The 15,526-nt window shown below is 38.8% G+C and overlaps 1 protein-coding gene across 1 annotated transcript in view; it reads left to right on the forward strand.

The window, feature by feature from the left end:
- The window catches only part of LOC136872598 (E3 ubiquitin-protein ligase TRIM45), a 362,766-nt gene extending 359,156 nt beyond the window's left edge, over window positions 1–3,610 (forward strand). The window contains exon 11 of the mRNA XM_068227494.1: window positions 3,209–3,610. Within this exon, the coding sequence (XP_068083595.1) occupies window positions 3,209–3,342 (134 nt within the window). The 3' untranslated portion in view covers window positions 3,343–3,610. The remainder of the gene's footprint in view (window positions 1–3,208) is intronic.
- The last annotated feature ends 11,916 nt before the right edge of the window (window positions 3,611–15,526 follow it).

Genomic DNA, 15,526 nt, shown 5'->3' on the forward strand with positions numbered 1-15,526 from the left:
AATACCTGGATTTTGTGATCACCAAGATATAGGCCTAACTATAACTGTGACCTACAGAAAACCCTCCCCAAAACTCCACTCCAGAACAATATATAATTTTTCCTGCACCAACCGGAACGATCTTTCCTTTCTTCTATAAAAAATCTTCCTGTTCCCCTTGTGTCCTTCATCAGCAATATAAATATCAACGAGATCTGAGAAAACTGGAAAAAAGAATTTTTTGAATGTGTCGATCAAGTTGTGCTGAAAGTTTCAATCTCTAATAAGTGAAAAACGCCATGGATCACTAAAGAGATAACATCAGGTATTCGAAAGAGAAATTGTTTATACAGGAAATGGAAGGAAAACCCAAGTGACAGTAGGTGGGAGAAGTACAGACTGGCTAGGAACAAACTCAAATCATTAATCTGTGATGCCTACAGGTCATATATCCACAGCCTTAGTTCCAATAATAAAGAGCTATGGGCTTTCATCAGAAACTAAAGCGGCAACATTGCTCCATCCGTCTTCAAGTACAACAGACTATCAGTTTCCTCTCCCTAAGAAATAGCAGACACATTTAACAGTAAATTTAAAAATAACTTCACCACTGCTGACAAGGATGAAGACATGTTCACCACAAGGACAACCCCTCCCTTTCTGCCCCTAACTAGCTTGTACTTCACTGCTAATGAGGTCGCAACAAGTCTTTAGAGAACTAGACCTCATGCTGCGAACCGCCCAGATAACGTGCCGGCCAGAATTCTCCATCACTGTGCAGGAGCATTAGCACCTTCTCTTTGTGCAGTATTTAACATATCAATGAACAGTGGGACTGTGCCAGAAGAATGGAAGAAAGCAGATGTAATTCCCATGTTCAAAGATGGTGACAGGGAAAATATAGACAACTATCGCCCAGTTTCTATTACACCTAGCTTATGTAAATGCATTGAACATCTAATTGTTAAACATGTGCTGGAGTTTCTGAATAAGAGAAACCTGTTGAATAACAACCAACATGAATTCCTCCCTGGAAAATCCTGTACTACACTTTTAACAACAGTAATTGATGAGTGGCAACATTCCCTGGGCCAGTCTAATATATCCCAAGTGGACTGTGTAACTCTTGACTGGAGCAAGGCCTTTGAATAGGTACCTCACCAACGACTGTTGTTAAAAATTAACAAGTATGGCATTCAAGGCGACCTGCAGGCATGGTTTCGATCATTCCTGGTAGATATAATAAATGTAAAAGAAATTATTTCACTTCCACCTATTCATTACAATTCAAAATGTTGACGTTTGAGTTAAAACATTATTAAAATGAGAGTTGGGACATGTTTCACCCTTTCCTATGGGGCATCATCAGCTGTATCAATACCTCAAATCCTACCAGGTACCTGGTTGAAAATTGTTCTAAAATCTGCTGCGACATTGAATACATTTAAAAACTTACAAATCATATTGTTGCCTATATATGAAATTGATCAAAGATCTACTATACTAATGACTACATTGAACAAACTTCACTTAAAAAAGCTGTAATTTAAGTAAAATTAACAATATTGATGGCCTGAAGCCATGGTCGATGCTAAATATGAAAGTTTTAAAAATATTGCGACATGATTGCAATGTCTTTCTGGGCTAGTCCCAAACTAAAAAACTAAAAAAAATATGTAACTTGTTCGCTATTTTTGAATAGACTACATCAAGTACAATGTGCCAAGGTCAGACATTACGGAAATTGGCACAGTATTGGAATGCTTTTCCTAACGATTTTGTACATAAATATTTGTATTGTTCTATACTAATTTCCACCATTTTCTAATAATACTTGCGGTAAGGTATACATCGGCCAAACATACCGGTCCATTGGTATCAAGGAACATGAACGTAACATTCGTCTCAACCAGCCAGACAAATCGGCAATAGCTGAGCACGCTCTATTGTCGGGTCATGATGTCATGTTCTACGATGCTTGAGCTCTTACCCAGACTAGAAACTACAGGTCCAGGATTATACGAGAAGCTGTGGAAATACGTAGAAATCCTAACAATTTCAACAGGGACGCTGGCTATCAATTAAGAAATACCAGGTTGCCAGCCATTAAGGATTTACATAGGTAGTTCCCTTCCCTGTCCCTTCACTATTGTTATTTCATCTCGGTGTTTTCCAAATTTGTACGTTTCTCATCACCAAATGTTTTATTCCAGGCTTGTATCAATGTCATACACCTGTCAATGTCATATGTTATGTACACATGTTATGTGACCCTGCTTCTGATGGTTCGGTCAGCTTCTGTTTCGAAAGCTAACGCTAGCGCTGTGCCGCATCCCAGGACCCATCTGGTGACGAATGGACGTACCATTTCGACTTCTGTTATAACGTCTAAATTTCAAAAAGTCATTGTTTAAGAAACCTTTCTCGTGGACAGTCGAGATTTTCTTCCGATGGCGCAGAGCACAGTTCTCTGCGAAACGTAAAGAATTTCACCTTATTTTCTTGACACGGCATAAGCCCAAAAGCCTATACAGTATCATGTCTATAAATACGGGCCATGAAAGCATCAATTACTCAAACTAAAAGCTAGGGATGGCACTGTATTTGAATTTGTGTGATCCTGTTGATGTCTGTGATGTATTATAATGATGTACTGTACTGGTAGTTTATCTTTTCATACTTTTCATATGTGTTATGAAGTTCCCTATGCAAGCAGTAATAAAAGTTAGTATTTTTCTTGAAAAATACACACTTACAAAAATTATTTGAGTAGGTTCCTAATATTATATTGTAAGATAAAATTGCTAATTGGAAAGAGGAAAGATGGTTCATTCACATAAATATAGAAGCACATGGTAGTGATTAATTTCAAAATCTTACTGTAAAAACCAGAATATAGCCAAAAATCTCAAGTATCCTTCTTCCAAGCACAACTAAAATAAGCAGCGTGGAAAGTGTTAATGATTCAATTTTAACCGAAAATAATTTCAAAACAGTTTGTAGCATTTCAGAATAATTGTCTTAGAATTTAAGAATTTGGGTTTTGTCGATAAAATATTACATTTAAAATCTCTTTCATATTAGTTTTAAAACAATACACTGATCTGTATATTTAAGAGTGAGTTTAGTGTATAAATATCATCTACTTAATCGTTCTAGATTAACCAGACATCCTGATTGATAAACATAATTGTGTTATAATAATAACAATAATTTTTCTCTTCTACAGGTGGTTATCAAGGTTGTGGCCACGGTCATACTGGTCATCCTGGACGGCGACATTGGTCCTGTTGTGGAAATATTCTGGAAAACTCAGAATGTGGAGGACGATCTGGATCTGCTGTGTACCAGTTCACCTTGTGATCGTCACCTCCTCTTTGTGCTTGTTTTTCATCTCAGGGAAATAATGAAACCACATTTTGTGCATCATACTAAGTGGAATAAGTCAGTCTTTCAGTACGACTGATTCACATTAAGATATATGTCTGAAAATCATAAGAGGAATCACTTCCTGCAGTTTACTCATTTTTGAACTTTCATGAGTGAACAGCAAAGTAATGATAAGTGAATTGAATGTGATTGTAAAGATGGAGTACTGTAGATGTCTTGTTATCAATGAATGTTACATTCCATTGTAATTATTGTTAATAAAATCTAGTCCTTCTTTAATGCTTCAATAAAAAAGCAATATTAAAAGAGTTTTTAGTTCATAATCTTAACACCATTTGAATTTTCTAATGTCTTCAACCAATCAATCACTACTGATCTGCATTTAGGGCAGTCGCCCAGGTGGCAGATTCCCTATCTGTTGTTTTCCTAGCCTTCTCTGAAATCATCGCAAAGAAAATGGAAAATAATTGAACATCTCCCTTGGTAAGTTATTCCAATTCCTAACTCCCCTTCCTATAAACAAATATTTGCCCCAATTTGTCTTCTTGAATTTCAACTTTATCTTCATATTGTGATCTTTCCTACTTTTAAAGACACCACTCAAATTTATTCGTCTACTGATGTCCTCCTACGCCATCTCTCCACCGACAGCTCGGAACATACCACTTACAAGTAACAACTCTCATTATTGTTCCGTATTGAAGATGACGTTAGGCATAGATATCAAGGATAATTAAATAAAAAACCACCTATTCAATACTTTCCACGTTTAATGTGGTTATTATCTACATGATTTTATGTAGACTTATTTGGTCAGGTACATGTTTCACCCATTATTTTGGACATCTTCAGCCTGTAAACAATCTTTAGGTCAAGGTTTGGGACCTTTTTAACCAATATAAACATACTAATATATACACTATATACAACATATACATTATATACAATATATACAAACATAAGTCAATACAGTAAAGTTTTTTGGTCCTAATCTATCTAATATGGAAAATGTCCAAAACTAAAATGGATCTTCTTTTCGGTGAAGAGGATTGCATATCGGGGTTTATGTGACCCCTATATCATATTAAGTACTTGACGCATCGTGTCTGGTGACAGGATGTGTCGTCAACAATAAGTGGAGATTTGAACTGATTGTAGGTTGGTCAAGATTGAAAATATAAATTTAAATTGAATGTGTTTTAACTTGGCAGTTCTGGTTAACTTAAAATGTTCAAAACTAAAAATAAAATGAAACGGATCTTCTTTTTTCTTGAGAAGGGGTGATATTAAAACTGGAGCTGGGTCAAACAAGAATTGAACAAAAATGAACCAAACCGGTCCAGTAGAACGGACGGACGGATTTGCCAAAGCTCTTTTTAGTAAACTCTTTTAATATATAGATTATTTTACATAATATCGTTGTTCATTGAATTAGTTTTTTCTATTTCAAAATTTGTATATCATATCAATGATTAGTTTCAGTGTTCAAGAATCATAATTAGGATAGCTTTTGATGATGAATTATTTTAATCATTGAATTAGTTCCTTAATGGTCTTTAATGATTTAATGCCATATTATGCTATGACTGGTATAAAATAATATTTGTCGCAGGGCAGCCCATTCCCTGTGTGTGTGCAGACCCAGAGGCCTCATCAGGGCGTTTACCACTGCTGCAGCTTCTGTTCCAGTGGAGGAAGAAAAGAAGCTACGTGCGGTTGTGGTGGAACTATGCCAGGTTTTGGAAATTTCTTAATCACTGTGATACAGTAAGGTTACAAAAAGCCCAAAAAATTGATACCATTTTGTTATACTATCAGTCCTTCTCCTTAGTTACTTCTTCCATTGTGTATGCTTACTATATAATACCTCTGACATCCCTCAAAGTCTCAATACAATCACCTTGCCACAAAATACTGTAATACATTTTTACTCGACTGAAGACTACAAGTGAGGAAGATGGTTTGAGAGTATAGGAAAAGTTTTAAGTACTAAGAGGAAGAGAATGTTGTTGATTTTAGTTCACAGTGGAATCTGCTTGAATCAGTATTTTATTTATATATTTATACAGGCCTCTCCGATTCCAGTAGACTCCTATCTGACATTAAAAAGTCAAAAGGGCCAATGACCTAGACGTTAGGCACCTTTAAACAAGAAGCTTCATCATCATCATCAGCATCATCATCATCAGTCATCATCATCATCATCAAGTAAAAAATAAAATCTGTGGAAGGAGCAAAAGAACCCGCTTGATAAACTTGGAATGTGTATCCTCAACATTGATATAACCAATAGACATAGTGATTCCTTCTTTCAAATACAGTTATATTAATGGAACTATGCCAAGTTATGGAAATTTCTTAATCACTGTGATACAGTAAGGTTACAATAAGCCCCAAAGAGTTTGGTCACATGTCATCTGCAATTGGGACACTGATATCATTGGATAATCCAGTAGGTAGATGTCCACATGAAACAGTTCCATAATTCAGCATTTGGATGAATCTAGAATAGGTATTTAAAAAACAAATATGTAATTAAGAATGCAAAATTGTAGGTACCATTTACAGTTGGAGGTACTGACATAATTTAATATAATAAATATGGTCAACAATACAGAATAGATGTAAAAAAAAAAAATGGGTAGGGACAGGTGAGGGACAGTCTCACTGGGATTTCATGACAACGTCCCATGATGCAAGTCTGACTTGGTGAAATGAAAGACATTAGATATGGTACAGTAGTCAGTTCAATACAATTTTGTCTACAAGTGATTGATGATTACAGTACATTCAAAACTATATGTGCCATGTAACTTCTGCCCTCAGGGGCAAAAGATCTTCATAGGTTGATGCCCCGAACAAATAGCATTTTCAAAATAAATAAAAAACTTTTGCCCTATTTGTTCTGACCATTATGTTAGATGTAGTTTCTATATTCAGTGATTTGCACATTATGGGTTGGAACTTACATTCAGAAGTTGATATGAAACAACATAAGAATTTCTCAGCTCTGTATAATGTCCCTCTTATGCTCAGAGAGAGCTTTTTAATGGTATATGATCTGAGGGGTCAGAATTGATATTTAGACGGTCAAATTGCCAATTTAAAAAATAAATCCAGCTTCAAATTTTGGGCCTCGCCCTTGCCATATCATTATTTTTGGACTCAGACCATTTTTTTATGCAAATTTTAGGCATCAAATGCTCTATCTTTAAACATCTTAACCACAATTATATTATGTCTTTTGATTCCAGAATTATTACTTGTAAACCAAACGATATACCGGTACTTCAAACTCATTTTTTAAAAGCTCCTCCTCTACCATGCATATTTAACTGAGGCCCACCAAGTCATACTTTCTCTTGTTCAAAATTTTCTATCAAACAGTACCTCAAAAGTTCAGATTGGATGTTAGTTTCAGAACTCTAAGACCAAACTGAAGCTCACAGCTTTGTTACACTAAGGTTTAAATCTATGCAACCAGATTTTATAGGTTAGTTATAGGCTTTATCATGCTAATAAGTATTAGATGTTATGAACAGGGGCAAAGTTACGACAGTGGTGAAGAACACTGAGCTGATTAATTATATGGTGAAAAGAATGGAGAACATTCCCTGCTCGTATCAGGACTTTAGCATCTATGTCAGAACACTGCATGGACCATCATAAAATTTAAGAATAGCTATAGGTCTACAGAAAGGTGGATTCCTATCTTGTCTCCTATTTATTGCTGTGATAAATGAGATTCAATGGGGTTAAAAGTCGAGTTGTGAGTTTCACAAATAGCAAAAGTCCTCTCAGTTTTAATTAATGTACTGCGTTGATGGGGTGAAAGTTCCTTTTGGGGATCATTGTAAGTACATCATCATCATCATCCTAAACCATCTCCAGTTTCCCGGGTGTGGTATATAAGCCTCCTCCATCTCATCCTGTCCTTGTACCATTCCTCCTCCACCAACTTGTCCCAATCATGACCTCTCAGCAGTACATCATTCTTAACTAAATCTATCCATGGGTCATCTTCCTTCTACTTTTCTGTCAAATTCCTTCATTTCAGTTCTGTTAACTGGCATCCTCTTCATGTAACCAAACCACTTCAGTCTTGATATCTGAATCTTATTGAGGAGAGAATCATCTATTCCTACTTCTTCTCTAATTTTCTCATTCCTAATCTTGTCCTTCCTGGTTTTCTGGATTATAGTACATAGGAATTACATTTCAGCTGCCTGGAGTTTGGAATTATCTCTATTGGTCAGTGTTGTGGTTTCAAGACTGTATGTAAGAATTGGTGTATAATAGGAATTGTACAATGTCATTTTTGTTTTCATAGGTATTTGCTCATCCCACAGCAGGTGTCTTACCTGGTGATAAAATTGTGTTGCCTTATTGATTCGATTGTTCACCTCATGTTTTGCTAGGTTGTCATTTGATAGAATGCTACCCAAGTATTTGAAAACTGGAACGCTGCCCAGTTGGGCTTCATTTAACATGACTATTGGTTCTGCTCCTTCCCCATACACTTTCATCACTACCGTCATGGTCTTACTGATGTTCAAACCATATTTCTTAAACTCCTAGTACCTAGGTGTTAATACAAGGAAAGATCTTCATTGGAGTAATCACATAAATATGATTGTTAATAAAGGGTACACATCTCTAAACATGGTTATGAGGGTATTTACAGGTTGTAGTAAGGATGTAAAGGAGAGGGCATATAAGTCTCTGGTAAGACCCCAACTAGAGTATGGTTCCAGTGTAAGAGACCCTCACCAGGATTACTTGATTCAAGAACTGGAAAATTTTCAAAGAAAAGCAGCTGATTTGTTCTGGGTGACTTCCGACAAAAGAGTAGCGTTACAAAAATGTTGCAAAGTTTGGGCTGGGAAGACTTGGGAGAAAGGAGACGAGCTGCTCGACTAAGTGGTATGTAATACCAATATAAATGGTCCGTTATTGGACATCATAAATTTTCCGGCTAACTCATTCCTGGTTGCCAGCATTTCACTCCAATGTGCTAAGTTGGGCTTATCAGTTGGTAAATAGCACACCCACCAAGACGCATGGCTAGTGCATACCGTGGAGGCAAAGTCTCTCATAGTGCATTGGCACTGCCGGTGGCTCCAAATAGCCTACACAGTGGTATTATAAATTTACTCACTCGGGTCAAATATTTCAGGTTCCCTATGGGAATCAACATCTATATCTATAAGTGGTATGTTCCGAGCTGTCAGTGGAGAGATGGCGTGGAATGACATTAGTAGATGAATAAGATGAGTGGTGTCTTCAAAAGTAGGAAAGATCACAATATGAAGATAAAGTTGGAATTCAAGAGGACAAATTTGGGCAAATGTTCATTTATAGGAAGGGGAGTCAGGGATTGGAATAACTTACCAAGGGAGATGTTCAGTAAATTTCCAATTTCTTTGGAATAATTTAAGAAAAGGCTAGAAAAACAACAGATAAGGAATCTGCTACCTGGGCGACTGGCCTAAATGCAGATCAGTAGTGATTGATTGATTTTTAACAGTAAGAAGCTCCACCACTGATGAAGGGGAAAAAAGATGGCCAACCCCATGTTATAGAGATAGCATGCCTGCCTCTTACTTGGAGGCTCTGGGTCTGATTGCCAACCAATCCCGGACTCGTACTCATGAGACCAACTGAGGAGCTGTCTAGTCCTAGAGGCAGAAGATCCAGTCAAGAAGACCAAGCAGTACAGCTGAGGATGTTAAACTGAACATGTGGCACTCCAGTATCTGCAGGCCATCTGGGTGGGTAGGCCAAGGTGTTAATAGACAGTTGTGCCAAGGGTTTGCTTCATATTTTACTGATGTCATCTGTGTGCAGGGTGAGCTGAGGGAAGAACTACAAGATTAAATGTCTAAACAGAATTAGCAAAATTTAGTCAAAATATAAAGCTGATGAAAAGATACTTGAATTATTACTGTATACCTTTTGCTATAGACTGCAATAGAAGTTTGGGAGAAATAAAACTGTAAAAGAGAACAACCATGTTATGGGATCTGTAAATACTGTCAAAGATTGTATGTTTTAAAGCATGTGGCTTAGCAAATTTTCCCATAAATAGCAAAAATAATTTGTTTCCTTGAAGCATTACTATTGCTTCTCCTCTTACTTGCTGTGATAAATGAGGTTCAACAGTAAGAACACCATTCCTTACCAACTTTAAAACAGGTATGTTCCTTAAAGGTGGTAAAGAATGGTAAAGACCCGCTATATTTAACAGAGAAGTAAAGAGACTAAAAGGGAGGGGCAGGTTGGAAAGAAACAGAGTTAGAAATGCTGTGGAAGTAAGGACAAATTGAAGGCACTTACTAGGAAATTGAATGTAGCGAAGAAGTCAGCTAAAGGTAACGTGATGGCAAGCATAATTGGCAGTCATACAAACTTTAGTGAAAAATGGAATGGTATTAAAAGGTACTCTAAAGAAAAAACAGGTTCTAAGAAGGACATTCCAGGAGTCATTAACCCAAATGCACCCAGACGCCATGGCAGTGATAGGAATCCGCCAACTTTCTAGCGGGCAGCCTTGGTGTTATAGACTGGAGTCCAAATGCCTTCAGCAGGACTGTTCCGAAATGCCACAAACAAGTCTGAAATAGCCTTTATCTGCAATGAACAATGTATTGTAATAATAATAAAAGACGTAAAAGGAGAAGCTATATTTGGTTGAGTAAGCCCTCTAACTAACTAAGAACTAAGAATGCTTTCATTCCCTACCCTGAAGGGGTGGGGCGGGCCACCTGGAGGGTAATGCCCTCCCTCTGGCCGGGAGCTTGGGCGGGGTTGAGGAGGTTTGAGAGAAGAAGGAGATGGGAAAGGAGACGTGTAATATTAAGGAGTGTTGAGCAAAGGGGCCTTCTTTTTTTTTTTTCCATTTCAGAAAAGAGAGATGAATCTTTATTGAGCTGAGATACAATACAATATATTAGATACAGAGCTTTACATGACGGTGTGACGGAAAAGATGGAGGGCTAGGAGATGGTAAAATGAGGAGAAGTTAAGAAGGGAAGTGAGGATAAGGTTGAAAAGGTCCGGGTTGGGTAAGGGAGGCGTAAAGTAGTTGGGAGGTGGTGGAGCGGTGAGATGAGGACGAGGAGATTGGGGTGATGGAACAGGCCGGGGACGGCTGCGTGGTGTGGGCATACGGTGCAATGGGAGTGGAGAAGAATGGGAGGGTTCAACCCTATGATAGCGGCCATAGATGTGGATGCCTTGATCGATGAGGCGCTGAATGTCGGCGTGTGTCGGCAGCTGGAGTCTCACCAGAAATGTGGGACCGCCGGAGTTATAAATATGGGATGCTTGCTTGACAGGTACTCCTGCCTGGCGAAGGTCACGTGTGATGGCAGCAGGCACTACGTGGGGGTCCATACCGCACAGAACACAGCTGTAAGTTGAGGTACGATCAGATGGCGGTAGTGGCGAAGATGGATGTGCCGCATTTTCAGAAGGATCGGTAGAAGTTGCCTCGGTAGATGGTGGTTGAGACGTTTCCTGGTGACTTGCCTGCTCAGAGTTGGGAGGGAGAGGAAGAGAGGTCAGGAGAGGAGATGGATGGGACGAGGTAGTAGTAGTAATAGAAATGATGGGATAAAGTTGCGTAGAAGTAATAGTGATAGTGGGAGTTGTCGTGGTAGGGACAGGTACGGTAGGCGAAATGTTGGGAGAAATGGTAGTGATGGCGATGGTAGTGGGACAACAAGAAGGCGATGGAAGTGGGGGTGGATTATATGGAGGAGGCAGGCGAGCGGCGGGCGGAGCAGGTGCTTGAGCGCTGATGTTTGCTGGGGTAGGTAATACTCGATGACGTCTGCTTTGGATAACCACGCCGGTAGTTTGGATAGAGTTGCATGTACTGGCAGAGTGGAAGTGAAGAAGTATCTCCGGAGCGGGAACAGACCCGTAATAAAGACGAGTGACACTGAAGACACCGAGCAGGCGAAGTTCATTAGCAATGTCTTCAACCAATAGAGCTGGGTCAACATCACTGACTAGGAGAGTATACATGGCTGGGGATGGCCGTCAACCCAACTTGGGGACAGCCGATATGCTAATTGGCTCGGCAAAGGATGAAGTATAGATGTGGCATCCCCTCGGCCAATCAAAAGTAAAGGATGAGACGAAGAAGCGATGCATGCTGTGTTGTGTGTCTCCTCGCCTCTTGCCCTCCTGTGTTGTGTCCGTAAGCCCTCAACAACTCTTTCTTTATCTTTCTTTCTCCATTGCTTTTCATAAAGAAGAGGAAGAAAAAGAAGAAGGAAAATAGGAGCCATATTTGATCAAGTAATCCATCAGCCATTGTTGTTTTTCTTTCTTTTCTCCACTCCATTTACTAAAACAAAAGAAGAAGATAAGGAAGAAGAAAGAAGCAAAAAAGAAAAATAGGAGCCATATTTAATAGAGTAAGCCCTCAGCCATTGTTGTTCTTCTTACTCCACTGTGTTTCCTAAAGCAGAAGAAGAGGAAGATGAGGAAAAAGAAGAAAAGAAGAAAAATAGGAACCATATTTGCTCGAGTGAGCCATCAGCCATTGTTGTTTTTCTTTCTTTTCTCTACTGCTTTTCGTAAAGCAGAAGAAGGAAAAAAGAGGAAGAAAGAAAGAAAAAGATAAAAAATAAGATCCATTTCTGATCGAGTGAGCTGTCAGCCATTGTTGTTGTTCTTTCTTCACTGCGCTTCCTAAAGCAAAAGAAGGAAAGAAGTAGAAGAAAGAAAAAAGAAGTTCTAATTTTGGCCATACAATTAGGGGCACGCGGCTGTTTGAGATGTGTTGCGTGTAAGCTTTTGGAAAGCATTCTTTCTGATTATAACAGATATGTTTGCAAAATTAATAACTGGTTTGATAGAAGGCAGTCGAGGTTTAGGGAACGTTATTCCACTAAAACTCATCTTGTAGGACTCCAGCAAGATATAGCAGATATCTTGAGGAGGTTAAATGGACTATATTGCTGCCATAAATGAATGCAATTGGACTAGACAAAAGAGTGACAATGGGTGACTATATTTCTAGAAAATAGAACTCAGAGAATAGGTGAAGCATTATCTGATCCTGTAATCATCAAGAGGGGTTTCCTCAAGGCAGTATTATTGGACCTTTATATTTTCATTTTCTTATATATATAAATGATATGGCTAAATAAGTGGAATCAGAGATAAGGCTTTTTTCAGATGATGTTAATCTGTATAGAGTAACAAATAAGTTAGAAGATTGTGAGCAACTGCAAAAAGACCTCGACAGTGTTGTAAGATGGACAGTAGGATTAAAAGGGGTTAGTGGTGCTGACTTTGTGGAAGCAAGGCATTTTCTGCATCCTGACCCACCCCCACCCCCAAATGGCGATTAGGAAGTGGACATTCCTTCAGAGAACTACATTTCCCAATGGAGACTGTTCAGGCGGTACATCTGACGGTAGAGCTTTTCACATTTCATATCATGAAATGCATAATATACAGCACAGTAATAGGATATTTATTAAGAAAATGTATTTATGAAGCAAGTTCTAATTTTTTTACTTGTGATTATTTTTGATAGCTTTGTACATAAAACATTCCTTAAAAATACTGTATTTATGAATCAAGTTCTATTTTTCTGTTTACTTGCAAATATTATTGAAAACTGTATACATAAGATTTGTTTGAAAATATTTGAGAAACAAGCTTTATACCTCACAGACGGACTTGAAACTGACACTGAGGTCCAGGGCAATATAATGTCACTCCTTGGAGGGTTATTCGCAGAAGTCCCAATGTTGGTGGAACTTATGTACTGCAGATAAGCTGTAAAGAAGAAGCCTGTCTAGTCTTACAGAAGATTCAACAACAACAACAACAACTACTACTACTGCTACTACTACTACTACTACTACTACTGCTGCTGCTGCTGCTGCTGCTGCTGCTACTACTACTACTATTCCAGGGATTCTGCAGAATGCAGTGTTATAAGAAGGTGCAGACATGAATGGGTGGATAGAGAAAATATCAGATTTTAATTTAAAACTCTAAAATATGAAATTTGATTTCTTTCCCTTTTTCTCTCTCTCTATGATTCATGGTGTGGGTTACTGTAATCGCTTCCTAGATTGTGAACCATGGGCAACGGCTGAGTGGCCTAGTAAGTGGTCGTGAGAGTCAGGATACCAGTTGCTATGGAATAGGAGTGGGCATCTTGGACATATTCTGAGTCATGGCCTTCCTTGTGCTCAGGTGGCTATGACTATACAATCCACAGGTGGTCCATAACCCGTTAGAGGAGAGAACCTCACTTGGACTAGGTGTAAGTAGGGTAGCATCCTGCTTCATGAATTTACCGAGCTCAGAACATTTTAAGCAAGCCTCGGACCTATGGGAGTAATGGAGTCCCACTCCCATTTGACAGGCGAGGGACTGCTTGGAAACAACTTGGCGAACGAAATGGAATTCGATGGGGAGCTATCAATATTAATGGGGCTTATGGAAGAAAGAAAGTAGAACTGGCTGAGTCAGCAAAGAGGATGCATCTGGATGTGCTAGGAGTAAGTGATATTCGGGTAAGGGGAGATAACGAGGAAGAGATAGGAGATTATAAAGTGTACTTGACGAGGGTTAAAAAGGGAAGGGCAGAATCTGGGGTAGGGCTCTTTATCAGGAATACCATTGCACACAGCATAGTTTCTGTTAGGCACGTAAACGAGCGAATGATGTGGGTAGATTTGTCAGTTGGAGGAATTAAGACTAGAATTGTCTCTGTGTATTCACCATGTGAGGGTGCAGATGAGGATGAAGTTGACAAGTTTTATGAAGCATTGAGTGACATCGTGGTCAGAGTCAACAGCAAAGATAGGATAGTGCTAATGGGCGATTTCAATGCGAGAGTTGGGAATGGAACTGAAGGATACAAAAGGGTAATTGGTAAATGTGGGGAAGATATGGAAGCTAATGGGAATGGGAAGCATTTGCTGGACTTCTGTGCTAGTATGGGTTTAGCAGTTACGAATACATTCTTCAAGCATAAGGCTATTCACCGCTACACATGGGAGGCTAGGGGTACCAGATCCATAATAGACTATATCTTAACCGACTTCGAATTCAGGAAATCTGTTAGGAATGTACAAGTTTTCCGGGGATTTTTCGATGATATAGACCACTATCTGATCTGTAGTGAACTAAGTATCTCCAGGCCTAGGGTAGAGAAAGTGAAATCTGTCTGCAAACGAATAAGGGTAGAAAATCTCCAGGACTAGGAAATTAGACAGAAGTACATGGATATGATTAGTGAGAAGTTTCAAACAGTAGATAGTAAGCAGGTTCAGGATATAGAAAATGAATGGGAGGCATACAGGGATGCTGTAGTAGAAACAGCAAGGGAATGCCTAAGAACAACTGTGTGTAAAGATGGGAAAAGGCAAACATGTTGTTGGAATGATGAAGTGAAAGCAGCTTGTAAACGTAAAAAGAAGTCTTATCAGAAATGGCTGCAAACAAGGGCCGAGGCAGACAGGCATTTGTACATAAATGAAAGAAACAGAGTGAAACAAATAGTTGTTAAATCCAAAAAGAAGTCATGGGAAGATATTGGTAATAACCTGGAAAGGCTAGGTCAAGCAGCAGGGAAACCTTTCTGGACAGTAATAAAGAATCTTAGGAAGGGAGGAAAAAATGAAATGAGCAGTGTTTTGAGTAATTCAGGTGAACTCATAATAGATCCCAGGGAATCACTGGAGAGGTGGAAGGAATATTTTGAACATCTTCTCAATGTAAAAGGAAATCATCCTGGTGGTGTTGTGAACAGCCAAGCTCATGAGTAGGAGGAAAATGATGTTGGTGAAATTACACTTGAGGAAGTGGAAAGGATGGTAAATAAACTCCATTGTCATAAAGCAGCATGAATAGATGAAATTAGACCTGAAATGGTGAAGTATAGTGGGAAGGCAGGGATAGAATTGCTTCATAGAGTAGTAAGATTAGCATGGAGTGTTGGTAAGGTACCTTCAGATTGGGCAAAAGCAGTAATTGCACCTATCTATAAGCAAGGGAACAGGAAGAATTGCAACAACTATCGAGGTATCTCACTGATAAGTATACCAGGCAAAGTATTCACTGGCATCTTGGAAGGGAGGGTGCGATCAGTCGTTGAGAGGAAGTTGGATGAAAACCA

Source organism: Anabrus simplex, chromosome 4, assembly GCF_040414725.1.
Source record: "Anabrus simplex isolate iqAnaSimp1 chromosome 4, ASM4041472v1, whole genome shotgun sequence".
Classification (NCBI taxonomy): domain Eukaryota; kingdom Metazoa; phylum Arthropoda; class Insecta; order Orthoptera; family Tettigoniidae; genus Anabrus; species Anabrus simplex.